Here is a 25,330-nt window from a genome sequence, read left to right as displayed (position 1 = left end):
ACCTCTTTCTGCACTGTAGAGATTTTGTCAGAGTTGATGGATGTGGTATGCTTAGATTTTTAGAAGGCTTCTGATAAAGTTCCCCAAAGGATGCTGTTGAGAAAAATGAAAGCACATGGATAGAAGGTAATGAACTGGCATGGACTAACAACTGGCTAACAAACAGAAAACAGAGAGAAATAAATGGGTCATTCTTGCAATGATAGGTCATTGTATCTAGTGAAGCACTGCAAGGACCAATATTTGGAGCCCAACCTTCACAATATATGTCAATAATTTAGAAGTGGGGACTGGATGCAATATTTCCAAATTTGTGGATGATGCAAAGCCAAGTGGCAATGTGCACTATGTGAAATATGTAAAGCGATTTCAGAAGGATTTGTGCAGGCTTAGTGAATGGGCAAGAACATGGAAGATGGAATATAATGTGTCAAAATGTAAAGTTCTCTGGTTTGGTAGGAGGAATAGATGTGTAGAATATTTCTTAATGGCAGGACATTGGAAAGTGTCGATCCACACATGGACATAGGTGTTCTTGTTGATAAGACATTGAAGGCAACATGCAGGGGCAGCAAACTATCAGGAAGGTTAATGGAGCATTAGTCTTTAATACAAGGTGATTTTATAGGAGTATAGGAGTAGGGAAGTCTTGCTTCAATTGTATAGGAACTTGGTTCGACCACATCTTGAGAACATGTGAAGTTTTGGTCTCCTTATCTCAGGGAAGGTATTGTTGTCATTGAGGGAGGGCAACAAAGGTTCACTAGACTTGTTCTTGGGATGGTGGACTGTCCTATGAAAAGAGATCAGGCAAACTGAGCCCGTATTCTCTAGAGTTTCAAACAATAAGAGGTATTGTCAATGAAACTTACACAATACTTAAGGGGATAGACAGGCCTGGTGCAAAGGGATAGACAGGGCAGATGCAGGTAAGATGCCGTCCCCAAGTTGGAGAATCTAGAAATAGGAGGCACAATTTAAAAATGAGAGGGATGTTTCAGGTCCAAGACGAAGAAAATATTTTCTCTGTGCTGCAGTGTGTGGTGGCTCAATGAAATAATGTTCTGATGCAACTTCCACATACTGCAGCACAAAGAAGTTACGCAGAGCAGAGGAAAGTCACCTGTATAGTATATCCAATAAGAATGGGTACCCAATGAACACAGTCCGCAGATTTCTCAGCAACAAACCCAAAGAAGCAGACAAAAAACGTCCAGAAACCCTAGCCACTCTCCCCTACATCAAAGACATTTCAGAAATGACTGCCAGACTACTCAGACCCCTTGGCATCATGGTAGCCCACAAACCCACCAACACACTAAAACAGCAGCTAGTGAACTTGAAAGACCCTAAACAGACAACAAGCAAAACTAATCGCATTTACAAAATACTGTGCAAGAACTGTAACAAGCACTACATTGGACAAGCAGGCAGAAATCTAGCCACCAGGATACATGAACATCAACTAGCCACAAAACAACATGACCCTCTCTCACTGCTATCCTTACATACAGATAAGGAAGGACACCACTTCGACTGGGACAACACATCCATCCTAGGACAAGCCTAACAGAGACATGCATGAGAATTCCTAGAATCATGGCATTCAATCTGAACTCTATCATCAAACACATTGACTTGGACCCCATTTACCACCCCCTGAGGAAAAGAACAGGAAAGTACCTCAGCACAGGAAATGACATCACCAACCCAATGAAATCCAAACATATAAATAGAAAGCAGGAATCATCAGCAGTGCTTCGTCCGGAGGCTCACTGAAGATGTTACCTAGTATGGTGACAAAATGTCTGAAAATAAACCTTCCAGCTCAGCGAGCTGTTCCGATGTTCTTAAATTGAACTCATTGTATCAATTTCATAATGAATTTGGTCATGATATAGTTGCTAATATGGAAACTTGACTGAGAGAAGGGCAACAGTGATGGATAATCCCTGGATATAGAACATTGTAGAAATACAGAGACATTAATTAAATGCAAGGGGTAGACCGCTATTGATTAAAGTATCAATCACAACTAGGAGGAGGAATAACGTACTAGACAAAGCATCAAATGAAGAATTGACTGCACCTCTTCACACCCTGCATCCTCAAAAGATTCCATTCCATTCTCTCAGTTTCTTTGTCTCCATTACGTCTGTTCACAATGCCACTTTCCATTGGGTTGCCTCAAAAATGGGGGACATTCTTTCTTCTGAACCAGAGGATTCACACCACTGCATTGACAGGGCCCTCACCTCTGTTCAATCCATTCCACTCTCATTTCTTCACTTCCTTCTCAGGTCCTCACTTTCCACCTTACCAATCTCTCCATTTAAAGGATCCTCCTCTGCCATTTCTGCCACCTCAACACCTCCAATTTGGTGATGCTATCACCAAATACATCTTCCCCTTGCCTCCATAGTCAGCATTGTTTAGGAACTGTTTCCTCAAAGATATCCTGGTCCTGTGTTCCACTCCTCCCACCACTTTCTTCCCCCACAGCATCTCAACATGCAATTACAGAAGATGTAACACTTGACCATTCACCCTCTCCCTCCTCACTGTCCAAGGCTCCTGACATACTTCCAGATGAAGCATTGTACTCCTTTTGATCCAGTCAGCTTTATTTGCTGCTCAGAATGCAGTTTCCTTTACACTGGTAAGACCAAACTGGGTGACCGCTTTGCAGACTTCATGAGCCTGGTATTGATGGCTGAGGGAGCAAAATACAAAAAGGCAAAGCTAGGAAGGGCAGGGGTACAGTAAGCGTCAGGAGGGGATCAGAGCAAGTGAGCGCTATGACAGTTTGTGAACAGCCTGGGGATGCAACCTGGTCTAGTCCCTAAGCTGGGCGTATGTCACTGATTGCACCATGTCCCTGCTGCAGCATTACAGTGATAGCCACCATTGCACTCCCAAGTACAGCACTGAAGTACAGCAGTGAAGTGCAGCACTGATCAAGGATGCACATCAGGCTGCTTAAAGACTAGCACAGTCTTTAAGCAGCCTGGATGCTTAAAGACTGTGCTTAAATGGCATATTCATGGATGCCAATATCCATGAATATGCCATTCATGCTGCCCATGGAGCATGCCCTGACATGTTGTAGCCTAGTATCCAATGTTGAGTTCCTTTGAAGGAAGTGGCAAGTTGAAGTCAACAGGCACCCGCATGGCGAGAATTCTTGGCCAGCCGTTTGCTCCTGGTAGGTGGCAAGATATGAAACTACACATTAATGAGGTGAGAAGTCCAATTAATAAAGTCATGAACAAGCAGTAATCCTGTTAACAGGCAACTCACAGACACCCAGCTAGAATCTCACATCAGTGCCCTGAACTTGCTTAAAAGATGCTGTGAGTTGTTCCCAGTGCCAGGATAACCCTCAGGGAACCTTGTGCTATTCTGTCACATTTCTCATCACAGCCCTCCTTGACCATGTGCCTTCAATAGTCTGCCCAATGTCACTCCAGAGTAGAGAGAATTGTTGGATTTCATAGAATCATAGAATCCTTACAGTGAGGAAACAGGCCAATTGGTCCAACAAGTTCATACCAACCCTCTGAAGAGTATCCCGCTGTTATGACATGGGCTAAACCCTCCTGCTTAATTTAAATCAGCCACACAGAAAAGATTTATCCCATGCAATAATCTGAAAATTCAAGAGGCCAAGAACTATTTTAAGTAAAAATTAACAACTTTATTTCTTAAAGTATACCAGAGAATAATTAACTAACAACCATTTACAACTCCTTCCTCTAACCAATCTTTGACTTTCCCTTCTATAATGTTAGTCCAATAAAACTCCTGAGTAAGATTTATCAAAATTCAAAAATCAGACAGATGTCAAATCTTCTTTTCTTCTTCTTAAGGATTTCTGTTTCCCAGGTTACTGATCAATAAAGGTACCTTTAAGGGAGCTATTCTCTGGGCAGTCTGCAGATGCTGGTGGCACAGCAGGTCTCCTCCCAGCTGTTCAATTTTCCTCAGTCCTATGCCCCCAAAGCATCGGATTGTGTCATTGGCTTTTAAGATAGTCAATATACTCAATTCAAACTTGATTAGAGTTTGATATTTTTTTGGGTATAATTTAAACTGATTGACCTAGTTTGAATCTGCTTTGTCATTTCCAGGCAACCAGCTACCCTAGCTTTTGACCAAGTGTTACATTGTTACCTTATTCTGAGCGCTTGGTGCTGTGTCAGGTAGTTCTGCTAGCTTTTAACTCACTTAAAGGTACAGTACACTCACATCTTTATAACACCCGCCCAGACCCATTCCCCTACCCTACTACTCTACATTTCCCCTGACTAATGCACCTAGCCTACACATCCCTGAACATTTTGGGCAATCTAGCATGGCCAATCCACCTAACCTGCACATCTTTGGATTGTGGGAGGAAACCGGAACACTTGGAGGAAACCCACGCAGACACGGGGAGAATATGCAAACTTCACACAATCGGCCACCTGAGGCTGGAAGCGAACCTGGGTCCCTGGAGCTGTGAGACAGCAGTGCTAACCACTGAGTCACCATACTGCTCAATTTGCTCTATTCGTCTACTGTACTGGGCAAAGACTTAAAACTAAGGATAGGGAATAACAACAATAGCTTCCCTTGCCAATGATGTTTTTGCACCATGAAGAAACATTTCTTAAAAAGCACGGTGACATTTAACTAGAACAATATTCAACTTTAATTCTTGCATAAGCCTTGATTCTGAGAAACAAAGTATTCATATTTCACAGCAACTATTACAATGTACAAGACACATCTGTATTAACAGCAAATATATTGAGTGCTTTAAAAAGCCATGTGTTCCCACTCATTGGTGCTTACAGCTTTCAATTGATTGCGAAACATCTCCAAACAAAACTTCTTAGAGAGACAGGGTATCAGCATGCATAGCAGCCGTGTGAAGCTTCTTTACCTCTGGCACTAAACCAACTTGTTAATGCTATTTATATTCAAGTATTTATTGTCTTATGTTATCCAAACCCACTGAGAAGATATCAACATCACTAACCATTGTACTTATGCTGTTTATAGGATCTGTGTTAAAATAGGATTTCTCCTTGAAAATGCCTGCACAGTAAATTACAAAATCTAATCAAAATAAATAATAGCAAAGTAGATTCAATGTTGACTTTTATAAAATTCACTACTAACAGTGCTATTAGCTTTAAAGGAAAATATTTACATTGACTCTGTTAAAGTGTACTTTATTTATTTCTCGCAGCTGATAAAATATTGGACAAATTAATTGATTTCATATTCTCGGTATTGTGGCATGCTTAAAAGATTATGGTCCAACAGGTTTATTTAGAAGTACAAGCTTTCGGAGCACTGCTCCTTTGTCAGGCAGCTTGCCTTTCCAAATAAACCTGTTTGATTATAACCTGATGTACTGTGAGTTTTAAATTTGTTCATCCCAGTCCAACACCGGCACCTCCACATTGTACTCAAAAGAAGCTAAGATGGAGAACTAGCATTTCAGTGTTGTATTCCTATCTCTGATCTGTGCTCCTCTCAAATGAGACTCAACCTATAAAGTACTAATTTTACTGTTCTAACAAAATACAAACAGAAATATACATATTTTCACAAGGTAGTACATGAATAATTTGCATTACATTATGGTTTAAATGATCACATAAAAATGCTGCAGAAATGGGAAGACTTACCAATGTCCCATGTAAGTGGATCATTCCCTTCCATTTCAATTTTGCCAATAACATACCAGATGCATGCCATCCAATGAGCCAACAATGCAAACATGGACATCAACAGGGTTAGGACTATTGTGCTGTGCTGAGAATATCGATCCAGTTTTTGTAACAGTCGCAACAAACGTAAGAGACGCACTGTTTTTAGAAGGTGAACAATTGAGACCTGCCAATAAATGCAATAAAATTATGGTCAGTTCTGCTGCTTCTCCAAATGCTAACTCAATTTCAGGTACAAAGGGTCATTGTGAATGTTATATTTTATGAGGCAAGCACATGAAATGTTTTCCTATACTGCTGAATATTGTGCTTTGTCTCAGACATGACATGAAAATGATCATGAACAGAGACATCTAAATTGTATAAATTATGTATTTAAATTATGTTATCTAAAACCATAAAATTGTATAGTTCTTTGAAATGCATAGCCCCTCACTAACTCAATGTACTCAAGATAGGTTCTTCATGTTGCAATAACTTCTAACTGCTTTTCAGTTTTCACAAGCATATTGCCATTTAAAAAAACATTTTACATCCTTTAAATCATCTTTAGTTTATTTGCAAGTGGTACAGCAAAGATACACAAGTGTAATTACATGCTAATGGTGATATTCATTATAATTGCTTTTTTTATATATAAAATAAATTCTAACCTACTGAGATTATCCTCCATTATCAAAAGAATATTAAAGTGTTGATAAATGCATGAAGCCTAATTGCTCGAAGTTTTTGCATGAGATACACTTAGCCTAGCCCTAATTATTTTAATATTGCTGAATTATGTAACAGTGAAAACTCCAGTTAACTTATATCAGTAGAATTTCATTATGTATTCACTATTTGCTGATAGTAATAATAAAGTAGCCATGGATGAAAAGTATTAGAATGTTCAAGGAAGGTATAAGTATTTTGCAGTTGGAGCAGTACAGCAAATAGTGTTTATGTCAGACCTGGACAATAGGAAGAGTAGGCCATTCAGTCCCCAAGCCTATTCGATTGTTTATTTAACTCAAGGGTAATCTGTGCTTTGATTCTATTTACTCTCCTCTGTTTCATATCCCCTGATACCTTTGCCAAATTAAAATTGATCAATTATGCCAAGATGCAGTATTCTAGATGAAATCCAGACTATATACACCTGAAGCACCACAATCATCGGCGGTCCCTTGCAGATGCAGGTGATTCTCTTCCACTCTCGGTGAGTCCGTAGGTGGCTGTACAGATCAATGTGGCTTTCACAGCTTCTGTTACACTTGGGACAGAAGGTGGTCAGGGGAAGGGGTGGGTGGGGCATTGGCATGGCAGTGCGCTCCTTGCACTGTTTTCCCCGGCCTCTATTTTTTTCTCAACTGCAAGTCTCGAGGTGCTCGATGCCTTCCGGAATGCTTCTCCTCCACCTTGGACAGTCTTGCCCAGTGATTCCCAGGTGCCGGTGAGAATGCCAGTGAGGCCTTGAGGGTATCACTGAAGCACTTCCTCTATCCACTTGGGGCTGGCCTGCCATTTCAGAGCTGGGAATAGAGCAACTGCTTGGGGAGTCTCGTGTCGGTCATGCGGATGACAGGTCCACCCCATCATAGCCGATCAATGTTGGGATGTTGGCCTGGGGTCGGGGACGCTGGTGTTGGTGCGTCTTTCTTCCCAGTGGATTCGTAGGATCTTGCACAGGCAGTGTTAGATGGTACTGCTCTAGCACTTCAACGTGTCTGCTGTAGACTTCACTTGCACTGCTATCCCTCTGTTAATTTGGTACTAACCCAAAATTGCACTATAATCAGATGTCTATGCACTGGAGCAGCTCTTGAAATAACAACATGCTAGCACAGAGCTGCCAATATACTGAAGGTTATCAAATGAGCCATGCTTTCTGGGGAGCAGCTTGTGACTGAGACAGTCATGGAAATATGAAATCATCTCACAGCACGGCTGCCAAATCACCAAACATCTTGATCTCAAAAAGAAATCTGGATAGTAGTAAAATGTATCTATTCCATTAAAGAGAAACATTAAATGTATGCCACACAGAAACTAATGATGGCCTAGATTGTATGCTGAGGCCAATAGTATCGCCATTATTATGAAGCAAATAAACACAAAAATCCTGATGTTGTGACCCAAGCTGTGCTGCTCCTCTAAAGGCTACACTGTAACAGTACTTTGCTGATATATCTATCATTGATTCCATATAACAGGGTGAAATTGCAGCAGTAGTACTGGATAAGCAGAAGTGAACACCAATTAAATTTTGGGAAGACTGAAGACATCATTTTCAATCTGAGATTATGATTCGGAGATGCCGGTGTTGGACTGGGGTGTACAAAGTTAAAAATCACACAACACCAGGTTATAGTCCAACAGGTTTAATTGGAAGCACACTAGCTTTCGGAGCGACACTTCATCACCTGATGAAGGAGCGTCGCTCCGAAAGCTAGTGTGCTTCCAATTAAACCTGTTGGACTATCACCTGGTGTTGTGTGATTTTTAAATCTGAGATTAAGTCATCCTGTTCCCAATCTTGGTACTAAATTTGGCCCAAAGGTGAGCTTCTGACCTCACACTTGCATAATCAGTCAGATTGCCTATTTCCATTGAAAGGAGGTAATGGCATAAATACAATGTCACTGGATTAGTAATCCATAATTCCAGATTAATGTTCTCGGAACCTAGTTTTGAAACCTATCTTGTCAGATGGTGAAATTTGAAAGCAATAAAAAAATCTGGACTAAAAAGCTAGTCGAATGGGACCAAGTGACTTCTTGGTCAATTATCAAAAAAACCCATTTGGCATACTAATATCTTTTAAGGTAATACATCTGCTATCCTTACCTGGTCTGATCTACACATAATTCCAGATTTACAATAATATGGCTGATTCTTAATTGCCCTTTCAGATAGCAGTGGTGGGCAATAAATTCTGGCCTTATCAGTGATGGCCAGATCCTATTTACTAAGTTTTAGAAAACTCCTTTTCTCAGTTCACCTTTGCTGAAAGCTTTATTTATGTCTTCACCATCTTTAGACATAAATATCTTAACACATTGTAGACTTCCCCATTCCAGCCTTCATAAATTTGAGAAATAGTATCTATGTCAGATCTGGAACACAGGAAGAGCAGCCCATTTACTCTCTGAATCTGTTGCCCATTCCCCAATTTAGAATCATTCATCTACCATCTCTATGTAAAATGGCATTTGGTCAAGCAATATTGTGATCTTGAAATTCCTGCCCTTGTTTTCAAATCCTTCCATAGCCTTCCTCTTCCTTATCTTTGTAATTTACTCTATCCCCATAATCCTCTGGGCTATCTGTACACTTCTACCTGTTCTTGGTCCTCGGATCATCCACAATTTTTGCCACTTTATAACTGCTCATTCACCATTCATTTGTATAGGTCCATGTTCTAGAATGTAAATCTCTTCCTTGCTTTCTTTCTTCAGGATGTTCCTTATAAACTAACTCATTGACTAAGTTTTTGCTTATCTTGCCTAATGTCTCCTCTTGTGCTCAGTTTTATTTGCTTTATAAAGCTCCTCTGATGCACTTCACCAAATCTTTTATTTACAAAAAGTAAATAATGTAATAATGTGATAAATTGGTGTACCTGCTCATTAATCAAAGTATAAGATGTAGGATTAGTGCATGCAGATGTCAATAGTCTTTTAATGGCCATAATAACTGTCAAACAGCAACAGTTAGTTAATTGTAAAATTACATTTTCAGCACAATGTGTGAATATTATTCCTTCGGAATTGAATTATTTGTTTTGTTCCTTTTGTCTCTCCCTCTTAATCAATTTTTTTTTAAATTCATGCTCATTATTTTGCTTCCTGTACATGATTAAATACTTATTTCCACTTCCTGATTTATATTTATGAATAGTTCCTGGTTTAGAATCTGTAGCTTGGATATTAAACAGTGTAAATTACATAGGCATTAGCAGAAGAGCGCTGGGTAAGAAATCTAGAGTCTGGAAATTGCTGCTGAATAGCCTGCACAATATCTGTGGGCATACTTATATAGCGGAGGAGTGCTGTTCCTTCACCAGTGACTACAATTTCCAGCATATTTTACTCAATCCATGTCACACATTAACCGGTAATAGAAAAACTATTACAGACTACAAGGCACATATATAAGAACCTAATCTCGTTTCTCAGATTCTTATGTGAGCTCTCTAAGCAGGCATTATTGTTTTACTCCACTTGCACTGAAAATCACAGAACTTCTTCTTGACAATTCTTATGCCAGACCAGAATGCCAATGTGGGTGATTCTATTGTCTGGATCCAGTTGCAGGAGATAAGGTAAAGTTGTCATAGTCCCAGAGGGCTGCTCTCTCATTAAAGAGAAATAACCAGTCGAGAATTTAATCTAAGGGCCACCACACCTCATCTGAGGTTGAGAAGGCAGGAGATTCTTGGAGGCCGAACCCATAGTGTTGGTGTCAAACAGCATTACAAACCAGCCATCCAGGAAAATGAGCTAAGTGAACCCCTGCGAGAGAGAGATAGGGCTGGAGAAGATGATTATGAATGTGTGTGTGTGAGAGAGAGAGCCAGTGCAAGTGTGAGAGGAGAATGAGTGAGTGAGTGAGTAAGTGTGTGTGTAATATATATGTATGTATATTACACACACAGTTGAGGGTTCCCAAACAGAATGCCAATCCAAGGTTCCTGGACAGGCAAAGGGAAAATGAGAGAATTCTAGAAAGGAAGTCAAGGTTGGGATTTGAGGTCAGAGGTGATGGATGAAGATCAAGGGTCTGGAGTCAGAGGGCTCATGCAGTTTTGAAATTGGGGGCTGAGATCTGTTTGAAATTGAATACCAGAGGGAAGGAAAAAATATCGGGAAGTGCGAGCGGTTGGAATTGAATGGTTCATGGGGTAGGTTAGTGAGGTAAATGCAAGGGCTCAAACAGGCCATCCCACTGGATCTGGGAGATTGCTGTCAAGGCACTCACTTCCTTGATCCAGCATCATGGCCTGGACAATGCTGTCGTCTTTCTCAAAGTCAAATGAAACTTGACCAACTATAGTTTAAGTCAAAAGCTGAAGAACAAGGAGTCTTTCGTATTTAAAGTGTCAGCTCATCTTCTTGGAACAGATGAGCTACTCACTGATCTTTTGGCTTGAGTTCAAGGCAAAAAGTGGATGGATTTGTGGTGGAAAACTGCTTTGTAAGACTTTAAAACCTCACTATGAACTTATACCCATCCATTTCTACAGGTTAAAAATCCATTCATGATGTGAAAAGTTAGCATGATGGGGCAGGAAGAGATACCATTGTTGAAACTATGATCTTTCAAACAGTTAGGAATGGGACCCTGAAGGGACATTTATTCATAGCTGAACAATGGAGCAGTAACAATGCCAATTTACATCTACTTCACCCACAGAGTCAAAAATTTGAAAGACGTGAATCACGTTAGCCTCACTTTTCTTTCCTCTTAAAGCGCCTTAACATTCTAAACAGCATCTTTGGCTTTTTCAAGCATCCATTCTCCATTTTTACCAGTGGTAATTTTTACTGTTGCACCACATTTTCAACACCATTCAATGCATAGAAAAGACAACTTTATATCCATTCTGACACCCAGTACAAAGCTGTGACAAAATGGATTCTATCATTGAATGACAAAAAGTGATTTATCCTTTGGAAAAAAAGATACGCAGCTAGGGAACATGAAAAACTGATGCCTTTTTACGACAAAAAAAATTATTTATTGAAAGAATAAAACCCCAAAGTCTTTGAATTCAGGCTAAAGACATCTTTTATATTCAGAATCCTGGAGGCAAATTTGGTAAGTGGAGAAATCACCAATCACATTCATTCAAGTCCCACAATACTTGACATTTAGCTGCTCTAACTGCAGGAGGCTGACATAAAACAGCAGCCCTTCACCTTGACAAGATGCCAAAGTATATAAACAATGATCCTGGTTAGTATGAATTAGGACAATATTATTTTACAATCAGATTATGCTCATTGTTGAACACTGAAATTTGTTTTATGGAATATAGAAATGTAGGAAACAAAGAACCTTTATGGCACAGTGGACCATTCAGTTCAACACGGCAATATGGCTGAAGAAAAGTTACCTCACCTACATCACAGCTTCCATCCTCTGGTTTGTAGCTGTGCAGGTTATGGCACCTGAAGTGCCAATCCAAATGTTTAAATGTGAAGAAGGTTTCTGCCTTACTCCCATTTCAAACACTGAACTTCAGACTCCCTCCATCTTCTGCTGGAAAAATTACCTCTCAACTTCCTCTAACCAGAACTCGAAATCTATGTCCCGATATTGAACTCTGGCTAGGTCCTTTTTATGCACTTTATTTAGGCTTCTTATAATTTTACAGCGCGCTCAATAACCTCTCAACCTCCTCTGTTACAAAGCCTATCTAATATTTCCTCAAAGCTGGGATTCTCCATTCCTAACAATATCCTTGTAAATCACCTGTGTATCCACTCCAATATGAATTACACATTTCAAGTAATGTGCTGAGCAGAACTAAACAAAGTTCACAATCTGAAATCTGATTACTCTCCATACACTTCAAACATAACCTCCTGTTCACACAGACTGTGCATCAGCAATTAAAGAAAATATCCCATATGACTGCTTTAACTGTCTTACCTACATTAGGATCCATGGACACAAACTTCAAGGTTCCTCTATTCCTTCACACTTCTCAAAACATCCTATTTCTTGTGAAATCCCTTGCCTTGTTTGCCCTCCGGCACCTCCACATTATGCCCTCCACAAATGCATTACTCCACATTTCTTTGGACTGAATTCCTTTGCCACTTTTCTGACCAGTTCATAGATATCTAAAAATAGTCTACATCTCTCTTTCTAACTATCAAACACATGGACAATTTTTGTATAAATTGTAGACTTCTTATTCATGTCATTGATATATACAACAAACAGCATGAAACATAGGACTGAACCCTGTGGAATCTCACCAGAAACAGCATTCCAGTTACAAAAACACCAGTTGGCTATAAACCTTTGGCTCCTGTTACCAAACCAATTTTAGATTCAATCTGTTTCTTCATTTTGGATCCCATGAGCTATTTATTTTCTGACTGGCCTACCATTATCAAAGCTGGCAAAATCCTCACTGAAATTCCTGCATACAATATCAAAATATGTTCCCTTCATTGACTCTGCTGATTACTCATTATGTTCAACTCATTCAACATTACACACTCCCCGACTACAATGCCTGCTTCTCCCTGTCTTTTGTGAAAATAGACACAAAGGATAGAATAGACACATTTTCAGTCGGTGCATTTTGTTGATTGAGATTTATGGTGTCTGGTTTGTCATGGCTTGGTATAACTCTTTTTCTCGTGCAAGCTCGCACTCCTCATTGTGCAACCAAGCTCTTGGACTCCTTTCTTGGTTGGAGAGGTGCAAGTGCTCACTCCTGCCAGGACCTTCCAGCGTTCGTGCCTCTGGAACCATACTTGATGCCTGGCTGTACACCCCTGTACAGCCAGGCACTGCGTCTTCCACTGTTGTACTTGACTGTTATCACTGAGGATATGACTTGGAGGAAAGGAAAGCTTGGTGTCCACTTTGCAGATGGGGACCAAGTTGTCTTGGTGGATGGAGCAATGGGGAGGTGGCCTGATCTTTTTCAAGCTGACTGCCACCAGGCCCAACCTGGATACACAGTGCTGTGTCCCAAGTGAAGTGGGATGCCCAGCAGTGTAGGAAGAAGTTTAGTGGTCTTTTGTACTCTGCAAGGGCGCCATCATCTTTTCCCTGCTTCCTCACACACACACAGGGGCACCTCTCACTGTAAGTTGCTCACTATTAGTGGATTATGTCCACGCAATGACTCTCACTCAACTTATCTTCTCAAACCACAAACCCTTGCTGCTGTCTGTACTTCCCACTCACTCGCTGGGGACATCTCACCACCTCTAATGCCCATGTGCCACCACTATGTGCTCTTCCATCCACTTCCATCGTACTCAATCCCTACCTTTGTGCCTTCTCAGAAATGTCACCTCCTCCCCCCACAACCCCCAATTCCCACATCCCCAGGTAGATAGCCCCTCAGTTCCCCAACTGACTGACCTAGGATCCCAGGGCTAGTTACACTTGACCTGCAAGGCTGCCTGCTAGAAAAGGGAGTTGATTGTGCAGTGGTATTATCACTGGACCGTTAATCCAAAGACCCAGATCCATTTTTGGGGACCTGGCTCCTAATCCTGCTACGGCAGATAGTGGCACTAGAATTCAATAATAATCTGGAATTAAGAGTCTAATGATGACCATAAAACCATTGTCAAATGTTGTAAAAACCCATCTGTTTAAGTGTCCCTCAAGGGAGGAAACTGCCATTCTTATCTGGTCTGACTGACCTGTGACTCCAGACCAATAGTGTGGCGCTGGAAAAGCACAGCAGGTCACGCAGCATCTGAAGAGCAGGAGAATTGTCGTTTCGCACATAAGTCCTTCATCAGGACCAGTGACTCCAGACCCACAGCAATGTGATTGACTCTTAACTTCCCTCTGGGCAATTAGGATGGGCAATAAGTGCTGACACCTCCATCCAGTGAATGAATTACAAAAAAGATGGATCCCTGGATTCTCATAGGACAATATGCTTGTCTGACTGAGGCCAACTTCGTGGACCGGAACTGAATGAGATCCTTAACTGAATTAAGTAGTACTTCTTGACTGACCGCAGTTCACCCTTTGACCCCGCTAAGGATTACTTCGCTTTGACATTCACGTGTGGCTGATGACTTGCAACACATACAGTGTGTTTGTTACATAAACTGCTGGCATATGCTGCAGTATGAGTTGACATACCATGCCCATCAACATGTCCATCACCTTGACAGTTCTGTGCTCCTCATTGTCACAACCTGCCTGCCCCATCCTCTGCACTGAAATGCAATGCAAGGACACAAAGGCTAGCAAGCTGTATCTGAGTATTGACAAGCTGTGCACTAAGAACGACATATGAACCATATGGAGGCTGGCAGCCAGTAAGTCAATGTTGAGGTGCATGTGCATGTGTGCTGACTAAGTTGTCTGTTGCATATAGAGACTGCTAGTTTGTGTGTGTGTGCGTGTGTGTGTGTGTTCACGCAAGCAAAGCAAGCTGCCAGAAGCATGCACATTGTGCATGTGCCTTGAGTTCCAAAGTACAGTGAAGAAGCCCTGAAGTGCTGTCTCAGCTGGTCTAAGAAGAAGCAGGATAGTGTAGTGAGACTGGGGGTTTGTTGATGCTTGTGTGGAGCAAGGATCAAGGAGGATGCTGGCCATGAAACATGCAGGGACTTGTTGTAAAGGAGCAGTTACATGTTGGCTGGGACAAACATTTGGCATGCCACAATCACCAAGTGTCTGTTCTGATTTAGATATTGGGAATTAGTGTTGTCTGGTATCTCAGGGAAGGAGGAGAGAATTGGAAGTAGCATATGAATGAAGGTGAGTTGAGCCTTTAATCAGATGCAACTTCATGGAAATAAGGTCGAGGTTAAGAGATTTACGATTAGCAATGATGTACAGCGTATTGGGGTTAGGATCTGTAAAAAGCATTGAAGTGTTCGATTAGCCACCATCATAATGAATGGTGGGACAGTCTCAACGAGCTGAATGGCTTTCTCCTGTTCTTATCATCCTGCTCATACCAGGATTCAGAAAAGGTGGCAAGTGTTTGGTTCGGCAAGAAGGAAGATTGGTGAATACAGCTGCTGGTAATTGGGAGCGGGAGACAAGGCAAACCGTAGGAAGAAAGGAAAGCTGTTAACTGAGTATTATCAGTTGTCATCAGAGAGGCTGCACTTCAGTTAAAGACATTGCTGGAAACTATAAAGTGGTTGAAGAGTCACAGATATCTCAGTCAAATGTTCTTTCTGCTCCATCTACTCATTGATGGAAAGCCATGTTGTCATGAATGATATCACAGGTCAAGATAGCAAGGTCAAGTTTTTCAGACAACACCAGGGAGGCTGGGGTTCAAAGGTATTCTTTGCTACCTTCTCCCCAGATACACACCCCCCCCCCCCATTTATCTCTCCACCCTGGAGGCTTCCTGCCTCTATTCCTGATGAAGGGCTTTTGCCTGAAATGCGATTTTCCTGCTCCTTGGATACTGCCTGACCTGCTGTGCTTTTCCAGCACCACTCTGATCTAAAAACTGGGGTTCAAAGCCTACTTGTTCCATCAGTGTGTAATAATATCTCTGAACAAGTTGATTAAAAAATATAGGCAAGCGAGGCAAGTTACAATACTGGATACCAGATCAATGCAGCTATCTATTTTACAGGCCTCAAAATAGCGGTTTGTTTGTACAATCAGCACATTAATCTCTGCACCGGACAAGAATATTTCCTCCATACTTCAAAAAAAGGTCTTCGGAAAGACAGATTAACTTACTCCTGCATTGCTACTTTTCTGAAGCATGCAAATCCAGCTCTCTGACTCCTGGGAAATTAAGATGATTTAAACAGGGAATTAATCTGTGGTCCATGTCTGCACCAGTGTCTCAGTATCAAACATTACTGGATGAAAAGAAAACTAACAATTATATTCTAACTGAGGCTGAAACAATATTTATAAGGGCAAGATAATGCTCAGATCTTTCTTCTCCTTGGTTCGGCAAGAATAATGGTGAATAGGTTGAATAAATGGGGTGAGAATAAACACAGCCGATTGTCACTGTCGAGAAAAACTTGCATGCTTTTTCTCAAGCTTGAAAGGATGACTTCTGAATCTTGCCTTTCAGCGGTGAGTGGCTTTTTGCCACGCATTTGCAAGTCATTAATACCCCAACCCACCCTAATACGTCCCACTTCCAATTAGCCTCTTCAGCAAGAAACCAAGCAGCACAAAACTGTGACAGTTAAAACAGAGTGGCTACCTGGAATCCTGGCCTTAATGCAATACTTCTTCAGCAACATGTCCAAATGTACTATGTTGCTGCAATTAGCAAAAGTTATGTCAAACAATAATTTTTTATGCAAATCCCTCACTCATAATTATTTGAGAGAACATTTGCCAGTATGTAAATAAATACCTTCATTGCTTCACTTGTGATTTTCACTCTGTACAACACTGTCTGATAACTGAACAGAAGCATGATTTGTAATTACAGTTGTGTTGACCTTTCACATAATTTGATTTACTTTTCCTGAACATAGTAAACTGTATAATTCTTGGATTCTGAGTATAATTGAAATTGACATTGTTTCAAATTAGGATTCATAAATTACAATCTTTCCTTTTTTTGGAGTTCTCTGAATTTAAGATTTTGAATTACTTTAAATGACCTACATCAACAGGCCCTCAAAACACAACAGTGTAACCCCTGAAGCTGGTAGTACCTCAACACTTTCTCATTCAGCTTCAAACCCCTTGGCATCAGACTCTTCTTCCCCTGCCATGATGGACATTTACTCACAGAGTGATAGCACGTGAGGGAATGTACAGCTTAAATACTGCATAGAAGTGATAGAACAACCCAAAGGTGACAGCCTTTCTGAACTAAGCTTGATTAGATCCAACTGACCAGGCTGAAAGTTCAGGTTGTACTGAAATTCTTGACTTCATTTTCTGGCTCACCAAAAAGCTATTAATTGGATAAGACATAAAGTTAATAATGAGCAGCTACAAGAGTCATAGAGTCATACAGCATAGACACAGACACTTCAATCCAACTAGTCCACATCGAACAAGTTCCCAAACTAAACTAATCCCAACTACATGCACTTGGCCCATATCTCTCCAAACCTATCCTATTCATGTACTTATCCAAATGTCTTTTAAATATTGTAACTTTACTGCATCCACCATGTCTCCTGGAAGTTTATTCCACACATGAACCACGCTGAGGAAAAATGTTACCCCTCATCTCTTTTTAAAATCTTTCTCCTCTCACCTTAAGAATATACCCCTTGGTTTTGAAATCCCCCACCCTAGGGAAAAGACTCCTGCGTTACTCCTCCTGATTTTATAAACCTCACTAAAGTCACTTCTCAACCTCAGGTGATCCAGTGAAAGAAGTCCTAGCCTCTCCAATCTCTCCTTATAACTCAAACCCTCCATTCCCAGCAAAATCTTGGTAAATCTCTTCTGAACTCTCTCCAGCTTAAATTCCTGATAGAAAACTGACTGTTATTTTCTTCCTGTTTCATTTTTGATTCATACAAATCACAGTAATTGCAGTATAACAATTTTTTAATATGTAAAGACAATAGCGTGTCAGCAGTACAGTTGCTAAAGTTATTTTCCGAATCCTGAAACTGATTGAGCAGAAGACTATTTTGAAAGAGAACTCCACTTTCAGAGATGCAGTCATTTGGATGAGATGTTAAATCACGTTCTTTAAGGCCATAAGGCTTTTATGCAGATGCAGAAGATTCCGCAAAACTCTGTTTAATAATAGCAAGGGAGTTCTCGCTAAAGTGCTTGCCAATAATTATCCCTCAAACAGCACCAATAAAAACAAATTATCTGGTATTTTCATGTTACTTACAGTGCATAAATTAGTGGCTGTGTTTTCTATAATAAAATGATGGTGGGATTTCAAAAGTACTTCACAGCGACTGTAATCGAGTTCAGGCTTCCTGAAGTCACAAGAAGCACTATATAAATGCAGAGAATAACTTTGCTAGTGTTACGGTGAAAACATTGTGCAATGTTATTGCAACAGTTCTTCAGTTGTAGCACATTATCTTATATAAAATCTACAGCATAGAAAATCAGACCACTCAGCTCAACTACTACACACAAGCCTCCCCCCACTCTAATTACTTCTTCCCTTCTCCATCCCAATCCCCACAATATCCCTCATGTACACATCAAACCTCATCCAAATGAATCATTACTATCTCCATGAACTGCTCCATGTGGCTGATATAATTACATTTAGAATGTATAAGTTATAATGTAAATGGCAGATTGCAGCAACTTTACTTCGTGGCTGTAGTTCTAGAAAAGCTGGCGCTGTTGCTAAAGCACCAGAGGGCCATAGGGATGCTCACTTTTAGTTTTAACCTGAGGGTCACCATACCTTAGAGGTTGACAAGAAGAATCCTTCATAGCAACCTCAGCTGGTGCAGGAATTCAACCCACACTTTTGATATCACACAGTAGCAGCCCAGCTAACTTTGCAGTACTCTGCTCATCCACTCAGTCCACGCTTTGATAATTATTCTGTGCGGTGGATTGTTACAGAGAACAGAATCTACATTGAATCCCTACAATGTGGAAACAGGCGCTTCGGCTCAACAAATCCCCACTGGCCCTCCGAAGAGTAATCCACCCAGATTCATTCCTCTACTCTATTAACCTATATTTACCTCTGACCAATGCATCGAGCCTACACATCCCGGAACACTGTGGGCAATTTAGCATGGCCAGTTCACCTAAACTGCACATCTTTGGGTTGTGGGAGGAAACCAGAGCACAAGGAGGAAACCCACGCAGACATGGGGAGAATGTGCAAACTCCACACAGTCACCCGAGTCTGGAACTGAACTAGGTCCCTGATGCTGTGAGGCAGCATGCCTAACCACTGAGCCACAGTGCCACCCATTTATAGCAAACACTAATTGTCAAATACGAAATTTTCTGGCACATCTGTTAACATATCAGTCAAATTGGGGACCAGAATTTAAAGACTCTCTCCTGGTTATATTGAAACAGTCCTGCTAGTCTTATATTGAACTAAGTCCTGTTGTTCTACAATCAGCTTTGGTTGTTTATGGACACAAGAGGAAGGCATACATTGAGGAAGGAGGTATATAGAACTTGTAGTAAATAAATATCACAAAAAAATCTGATCTGGGGCACAAAGGAGCTAAGTGATTAGCACTGCTGCCTCACAGTGCCAGGGACCTGGGTTTAATTCCAACCTTGGTCAACCATCTGTCTGGAGTTTGCACATTCTCCCTGTGTCTGTGTGCGTTTCCTCCAGGTACTCCAGTTTCCTCCCACAATCCAAAGATGTGCAGATTAGGTGAATTGGCCATGCTAAATTGCCCACAGTGTTGTGTCGGTTAGGTGCATTAGTCAGGGGTAAATGGAGGATAATAGGGTAAGGGAATGGGTCTGGCTGTGTTACTCTTTGGAGGGTCGGTGTGGACTTGTTGGGCCGAAGGACCTGTTTCCACACTGTAGGGATTCTATAATAATAAAAAAAATCTATGAAGTACTCCAAGTTTTACTCTTCAGACATATTTCACCTTTTTAACAAGGCTGCATTAATTCTCAAGGGATAGAAAATTGTAATGGCTCGATTTCAATTTCTATTCAAAATTCACATTCATTGGCTCATTTTTCAGGGCAATGCCTTGACCAATTAGAGACAAACTGTCTAGTTTAGAATTTAAATAAAACCTGACAGTTAACTGGTAGTTATCATTAATTGGTGCATTCTGCATGACAACCTCTTTACCAGAGTACTTGTCTATGAGTCTTCACTCCCTTCTCATATAGTATAATGTTGCTTTTGCCCTTACATTGGTATTCATCCAAACGGTCTTGATGCATGCAATATGTAAAACTTCAACAAAATGTCTCTTTTTTGAGCAATTCTCAAATTACAGTATAGGACTGTTGAACACTGAACATTGTTAGAACAAATGTAGCATGTCTGTTAACATTGAATTTTGTGTACAAGACAACTTGTAAAATATGGTGGATAAGTTCAGTTGGATGTTAGCTAGTTTGTACAAGGGATGAAATTCGAATTGTTAATCCAGCCAGCAAACCTTGAGTGCTGAATATTGTCTGGACAGCCTTGTGATAATGTGGTCAAGCAGGCTGAAATGTAGACAACAGGCAAAAAGCTTGTCAAACTATGTCATGCTAGCTTGATTAATGTAAATCTAATTCAACTATGGTCTAACATAAATCTAATTACGTTAGTATGATATCAGAAAAGTGTAAAATTAAGATGCTTCATGGAACAAGCTTACAGAAAGAAGGGAAGAATGAAGACAGACTTCACTCAAGACGGCAACATCACATTTAACCAGAGTTTGAGGACTGGTGTCCACAGTGAATGCAATTAATTACCACTGCTGTTTGTTAAGTATCATATTTACATAATTCCAATAACCTTAATTCATTTTGCAAAGTTTCTATACACAAACTCATATCCAAAGTAGTTTGTAACTGGTCTGAACTGGAAGTTCATTTTGATCAGATTTCTCAATTCCAAATCTGATTGTAATTGGTCCAAGTCTTAGAATTGAAAGTGAACTTAAAGATCTTAGGTATGTAAAAAGCTTATGGTTAAGTACACAATATTGCCACTGAAACATTCCAGTACACAACTTAGGCACAACTGAACAGCTGCAGCAATTAACACCATGGTTAGATCCTTTTAAGGTAGGTAAAAACAATGACTGCAGATGCTGGAAACCAGAGTCTAGATTAGCGTGGTGCTGGAAAAGCACAGCAGTTCAGGCAGCATCCGAGGAGCAGTAAAATCGACGTTTCGGGCAAAAGCCCTTCATCAGGAATACGGGCAGAGAGACTGAAGGCTCTTAGATCCTTTTAAAAACAGCCCTTTATATCCTAATGTGCAGAGCTTATTGTGTCATGTCAATTAACCCTTTCAGGTTTTTTGAGATTACAACATTATTCACTCTGATCCTGATCTATTATGCCAAAATTTTAGCCCAACCCTTCTTTAAATATGCCAGTCCAGACTGGGTCAGCTCATTGGGGCCTGACTACTATTACCTTCCTGATGAAGGACTTTTGCCCGAAACGTCGATTTTGCTGCTCCTCGGATGCTGCCTGAACTGCTGTGTTTTTCCAGCACCACTAATCCAGAATCTGGTTTCCAGTATCTGCAGTCATTGTTTTTACCTACTATTAGAGGCCCTACTGTGCAAAGATGAGCATTGGGAGAATGACCAAACAAACAACAAACAATGTTTAATACATCAAAGGTGCAGGTAGCATCTCCGCCAATCTTTACTTCAACCACATATGGAAATGTATGTCACTAAAGATGGGTTAGGAAATACAATTGAAACTGTACTTTCACTGGACAGTGAAGGAAACAAATGATCAATCTGCTGCTCGTCATTCCTATTGGCAGAAAGTGAAAGCTAATATTTTATTGGAGACAAGGAAACATTAGCCTGCTTGATAACATTGACAAATGAATCTCTACAGTTGACTACTCATTCTTACATTGATCACCACGTGCTGAATACATTGTTAGCCATATTAGTACCTGGGCAATGACTTCTCTGTTCCCACAGATAGTTAGATCATTTGTATCAGTATAACTTTGAGAACACTTATCTTACAGGCTCACACAGTTGAGACAAAAAAAACTGCAGATGCTCACAGCAAGCCAGGCAGCTTCAGGAGCTGGAGAAGTCAATGTTTCAGGTGTAACCCTTCTTCAGTTGACACACAGTTGAGAAGCTGACATGCTGTGGCATATCAGCAGTAGCAATGACGAAGTAATTTATAACATTGAGGATTATGTGATTGCAGTAAATGAATATGTGACTACAAATTTTGCAGGAGGAGTTGAAGGCTCAGTTGGCAAGAGACAGTGTACTACAGCAGTAGGCCATTACTTAAAAAATAGAATGCACTTGAGAAATAGCAGAAGAATATGTTTCATACTGCACAGGAATACAATAAACTCACATTGTTAGATGATAACTGTATTGAATGTGGATCTTGATCAGTTAAGCCACAGACACCAATAACAACATAGCTGGGTGTTGTTAAGATGAAACAATTCCACAAAGCAGCCTGGTGACCAGCAATGCGTAACTGTATAGAAGATTTTGTTTGAATATACAAGCTACATAGTTTCTATGAAAAAATTTGTTAAAATGTACCTTGAAACTCTACCACTGGCCCATAGCCAATAAAACCATGGCAACAATTTCCAATTGATAGTTTTGGAGCAGTGGAAGCATCTCTTTGCAATCAATTTTTTTTTGCTTATTGTTCATGACCTTCATAGCATTTAGTCAGAATTTCTAAAACTGTATTCTTTCACATGATGTGGTCATTGCAGGATAATCTAGCATTTATTACCCATTCGTAATTACACTGGAGAAGTTGGCGATTGTAGTATAGGAGAGTTAGTATCTGAAAGGGTTAACTGATGTCATGAAATAAGCTCCACTCACAAAGGGTGCAACAGTAGTAGACTCGCCAACTTTAAGGGCATTTAGTAGTCATTGGATAGGCATATGGACAAAAATGGGATAGCATAGGTTAGATGGGCTTCAGATTGGTCCCACAGGTCTGCGCAACATCAAGGGCTAAAGGGCCTGTACTGCACTATAATGTTCTATGTTCTATGACTTAACATTATCTGTATGGTATGTATGGAAAATATACAAGCAATGAGCCACATTGCTGAACCACAGTAGTTAATGTGGGATATGCATGATTACAGAGTTGTTAGGAAGGGAGTTCCAACGTTTTGTCTCAGTGACAATGAAGGAACAGCAGCATAGTTCCAGGTCAGGATGGCCTGTGGCTTGGAGGACATCATTGGTGGAGGTGGTGTTCTCGTGCATTTGCTGCCCTTGGTTGCATCTATGGCAGAAGTCGTGGTTTTGTAATGATGTGGGAGATGACACGGGGAATGGTGACACTAGGCACACGGACACACAAGATGGCCGCTGAACCATAAATTGGCCACTTGACACACCATATGGCTGCTGGACCACAATATGGAAAGAGACGGCACAGCAAACACAGACACTGCCTGGGGCCACCACAATGCACTCACAAACTCGTTGATTAGTTTAAGGTGGATGGGGGAGAAAATATTCATGACTAGCGTATACTGTACATTGAAGTGTCTGGGTCCAGCCAACACCTTTGATAGAAATGCTAACAGCTTGATACTGACTCAATACAAAGTGCTCATAGCCAGAGCTGCAGTAATCGTCCTTCTCAGGAAGAGTGATTAGCACCCATTACAACAGCAATGGACTTCCGCACAGACATTAAAACTGACAATGTCTGCGCTGCAATTGACAACAACAGTGCTGAAATTAACAAAGGCTGTGCTAGAACTGACAATGACTGCATCAAAACTATCAACGATTCTGCAATGTTTACAACAAATAAACTATGTTACAGAGACAATAACCTCATCACCGATCCATTATATCACAAAATGTATAAAAAGTATCTTGACATGTGCTCCCGGTGCACAGAAGAATTGCAGCTGACTACTGTGCTGTTGGTGTCTTTCTCTCCCCAGATCTCTGGTATTTCCTTGTACAATAAACTCTGTCGTTTAACAATGACTGTGACTCCAAGGCCGGTGTTTTTCCCCACAACAATTGGCGCTGCGAGCAGGGTTCCTACTACTGGTGCCCTGGTCGAAGGCCACAATCAGGGAGCAGGGGTAAGAAGCAATTTGTACCTGCAAACAGGAAGAGTCAGACTGGGCCAAGGACACAGTTTAAAAGGTATACCGATTACAATGTCTAATTTGCTACAGTACTGAGTTAAAAGATTTTTTATAAGTGCATGTTTGTGGAGAATAAGTGTTTAACTGTATTAACTGTTGTAAGAATCTGCTGCTTGTGCTGAAACAGCCAGGGGACAAGGTAGTGCCTGCCTCAAAGACCCTGCCCTAAACCGGTTGTTAAGAGGGGTAGCCCCTCCACATGAGGGTTGGGATTTGAAGTGGGAATTGAGGCGCCAAGGGTACTTGGAGTTGTGAAGCACAAGTGGCAAAGTAAGGTAACATTGGACTCTGTACGGGTGAACAACACAGAGTCCAGTTAGAGTTTGAGTTAAAAGTTGGGTGCTGTTTGTATTTGTAATTTCCAATGTAGTGAGCCAAATCTCAGTGGAGCGCACCTTACCCACGTTTGCAGTGTGGACACTGTGAGTAACCGTGATACCCTGTCAGTCTGCAGTAGAACAACAGAGCTTGAATAGTGACAGTGGCCGTGAGGGTAAAGAGTCCCACTGGTAGACAGCACACTGGGTTAGAGGTAGGTTTCTGGGCCTATTGGGAGGTGTTGGGTCAGTAGAAGTGGCCGGGGGGTGTAGAGGAGTCCTGGTACAGACCACATCCTATTGAGCCAGCATTCCCAGCCGACTGGTAGTGGTGGCCGGGAGGGTAGAGAAGTCCCACTGATAGAGTGCACACCTTGCCAGGATGCTGCTATGGCCATACGGACGGTGCTGGGACAGTATCATTGGCTAGGGAGTAGAGAAGTCACCACCAGTTAGGAACACTTTACTGTTGGTGGTATCCAGGGGTACACAATCTGCTAAATGGCAAATCAAAGTTTTAAGGGGGATGCTGCAGGTTCCCTTATTGAGAAAATACAAGGCAGACAGACAAGGGTTGACAAGCAAATGAAGAAGAATGGTTGGGATCCATCCCAGACATTAAGAGAGAGTAGCTAGATAAACAAAAACAAAATAAAACTAAAAGGATAGGGGTAATGTTAGTGTACCAAATAGCAGGCTTAATTGAACAAAGAACAAAGAAAATTTACAGCCCAGGAACAGGCCCTTTGGCCTTCCAAGCCTGAACCGATCCAAATCCACTGTCTAAATTTATCGCCCAATTCCTAAGCATCTGTATCCCTTTGCTCCCCACCTAC

The 25,330-nt window shown here is 41.0% G+C and overlaps 1 protein-coding gene across 1 annotated transcript in view; it reads right to left on the bottom strand.

The window, feature by feature from the left end:
- The window catches only part of kcnh8 (potassium voltage-gated channel, subfamily H (eag-related), member 8), a 452,253-nt gene that overhangs the window by 155,987 nt on the left and 270,936 nt on the right, over positions 1 to 25,330 (bottom strand). The window contains exon 7 of the mRNA XM_043690211.2: positions 5,682 to 5,889. Within this exon, the coding sequence (XP_043546146.2) occupies positions 5,682 to 5,889 (208 nt within the window). The remainder of the gene's footprint in view (positions 1 to 5,681; positions 5,890 to 25,330) is intronic.

This window comes from Chiloscyllium plagiosum, unplaced genomic scaffold (assembly GCF_037043375.1).
Source record: "Chiloscyllium plagiosum isolate Xiang-an unplaced genomic scaffold, Cpla_swu_hap1 HiC_scaffold_5, whole genome shotgun sequence".
Taxonomy (NCBI): Eukaryota; Metazoa; Chordata; class Chondrichthyes; order Orectolobiformes; family Hemiscylliidae; genus Chiloscyllium; species Chiloscyllium plagiosum.
Note: the sequence above shows the minus strand (reverse complement) of the source record. Positions and strands in the feature narration are given on the sequence as shown.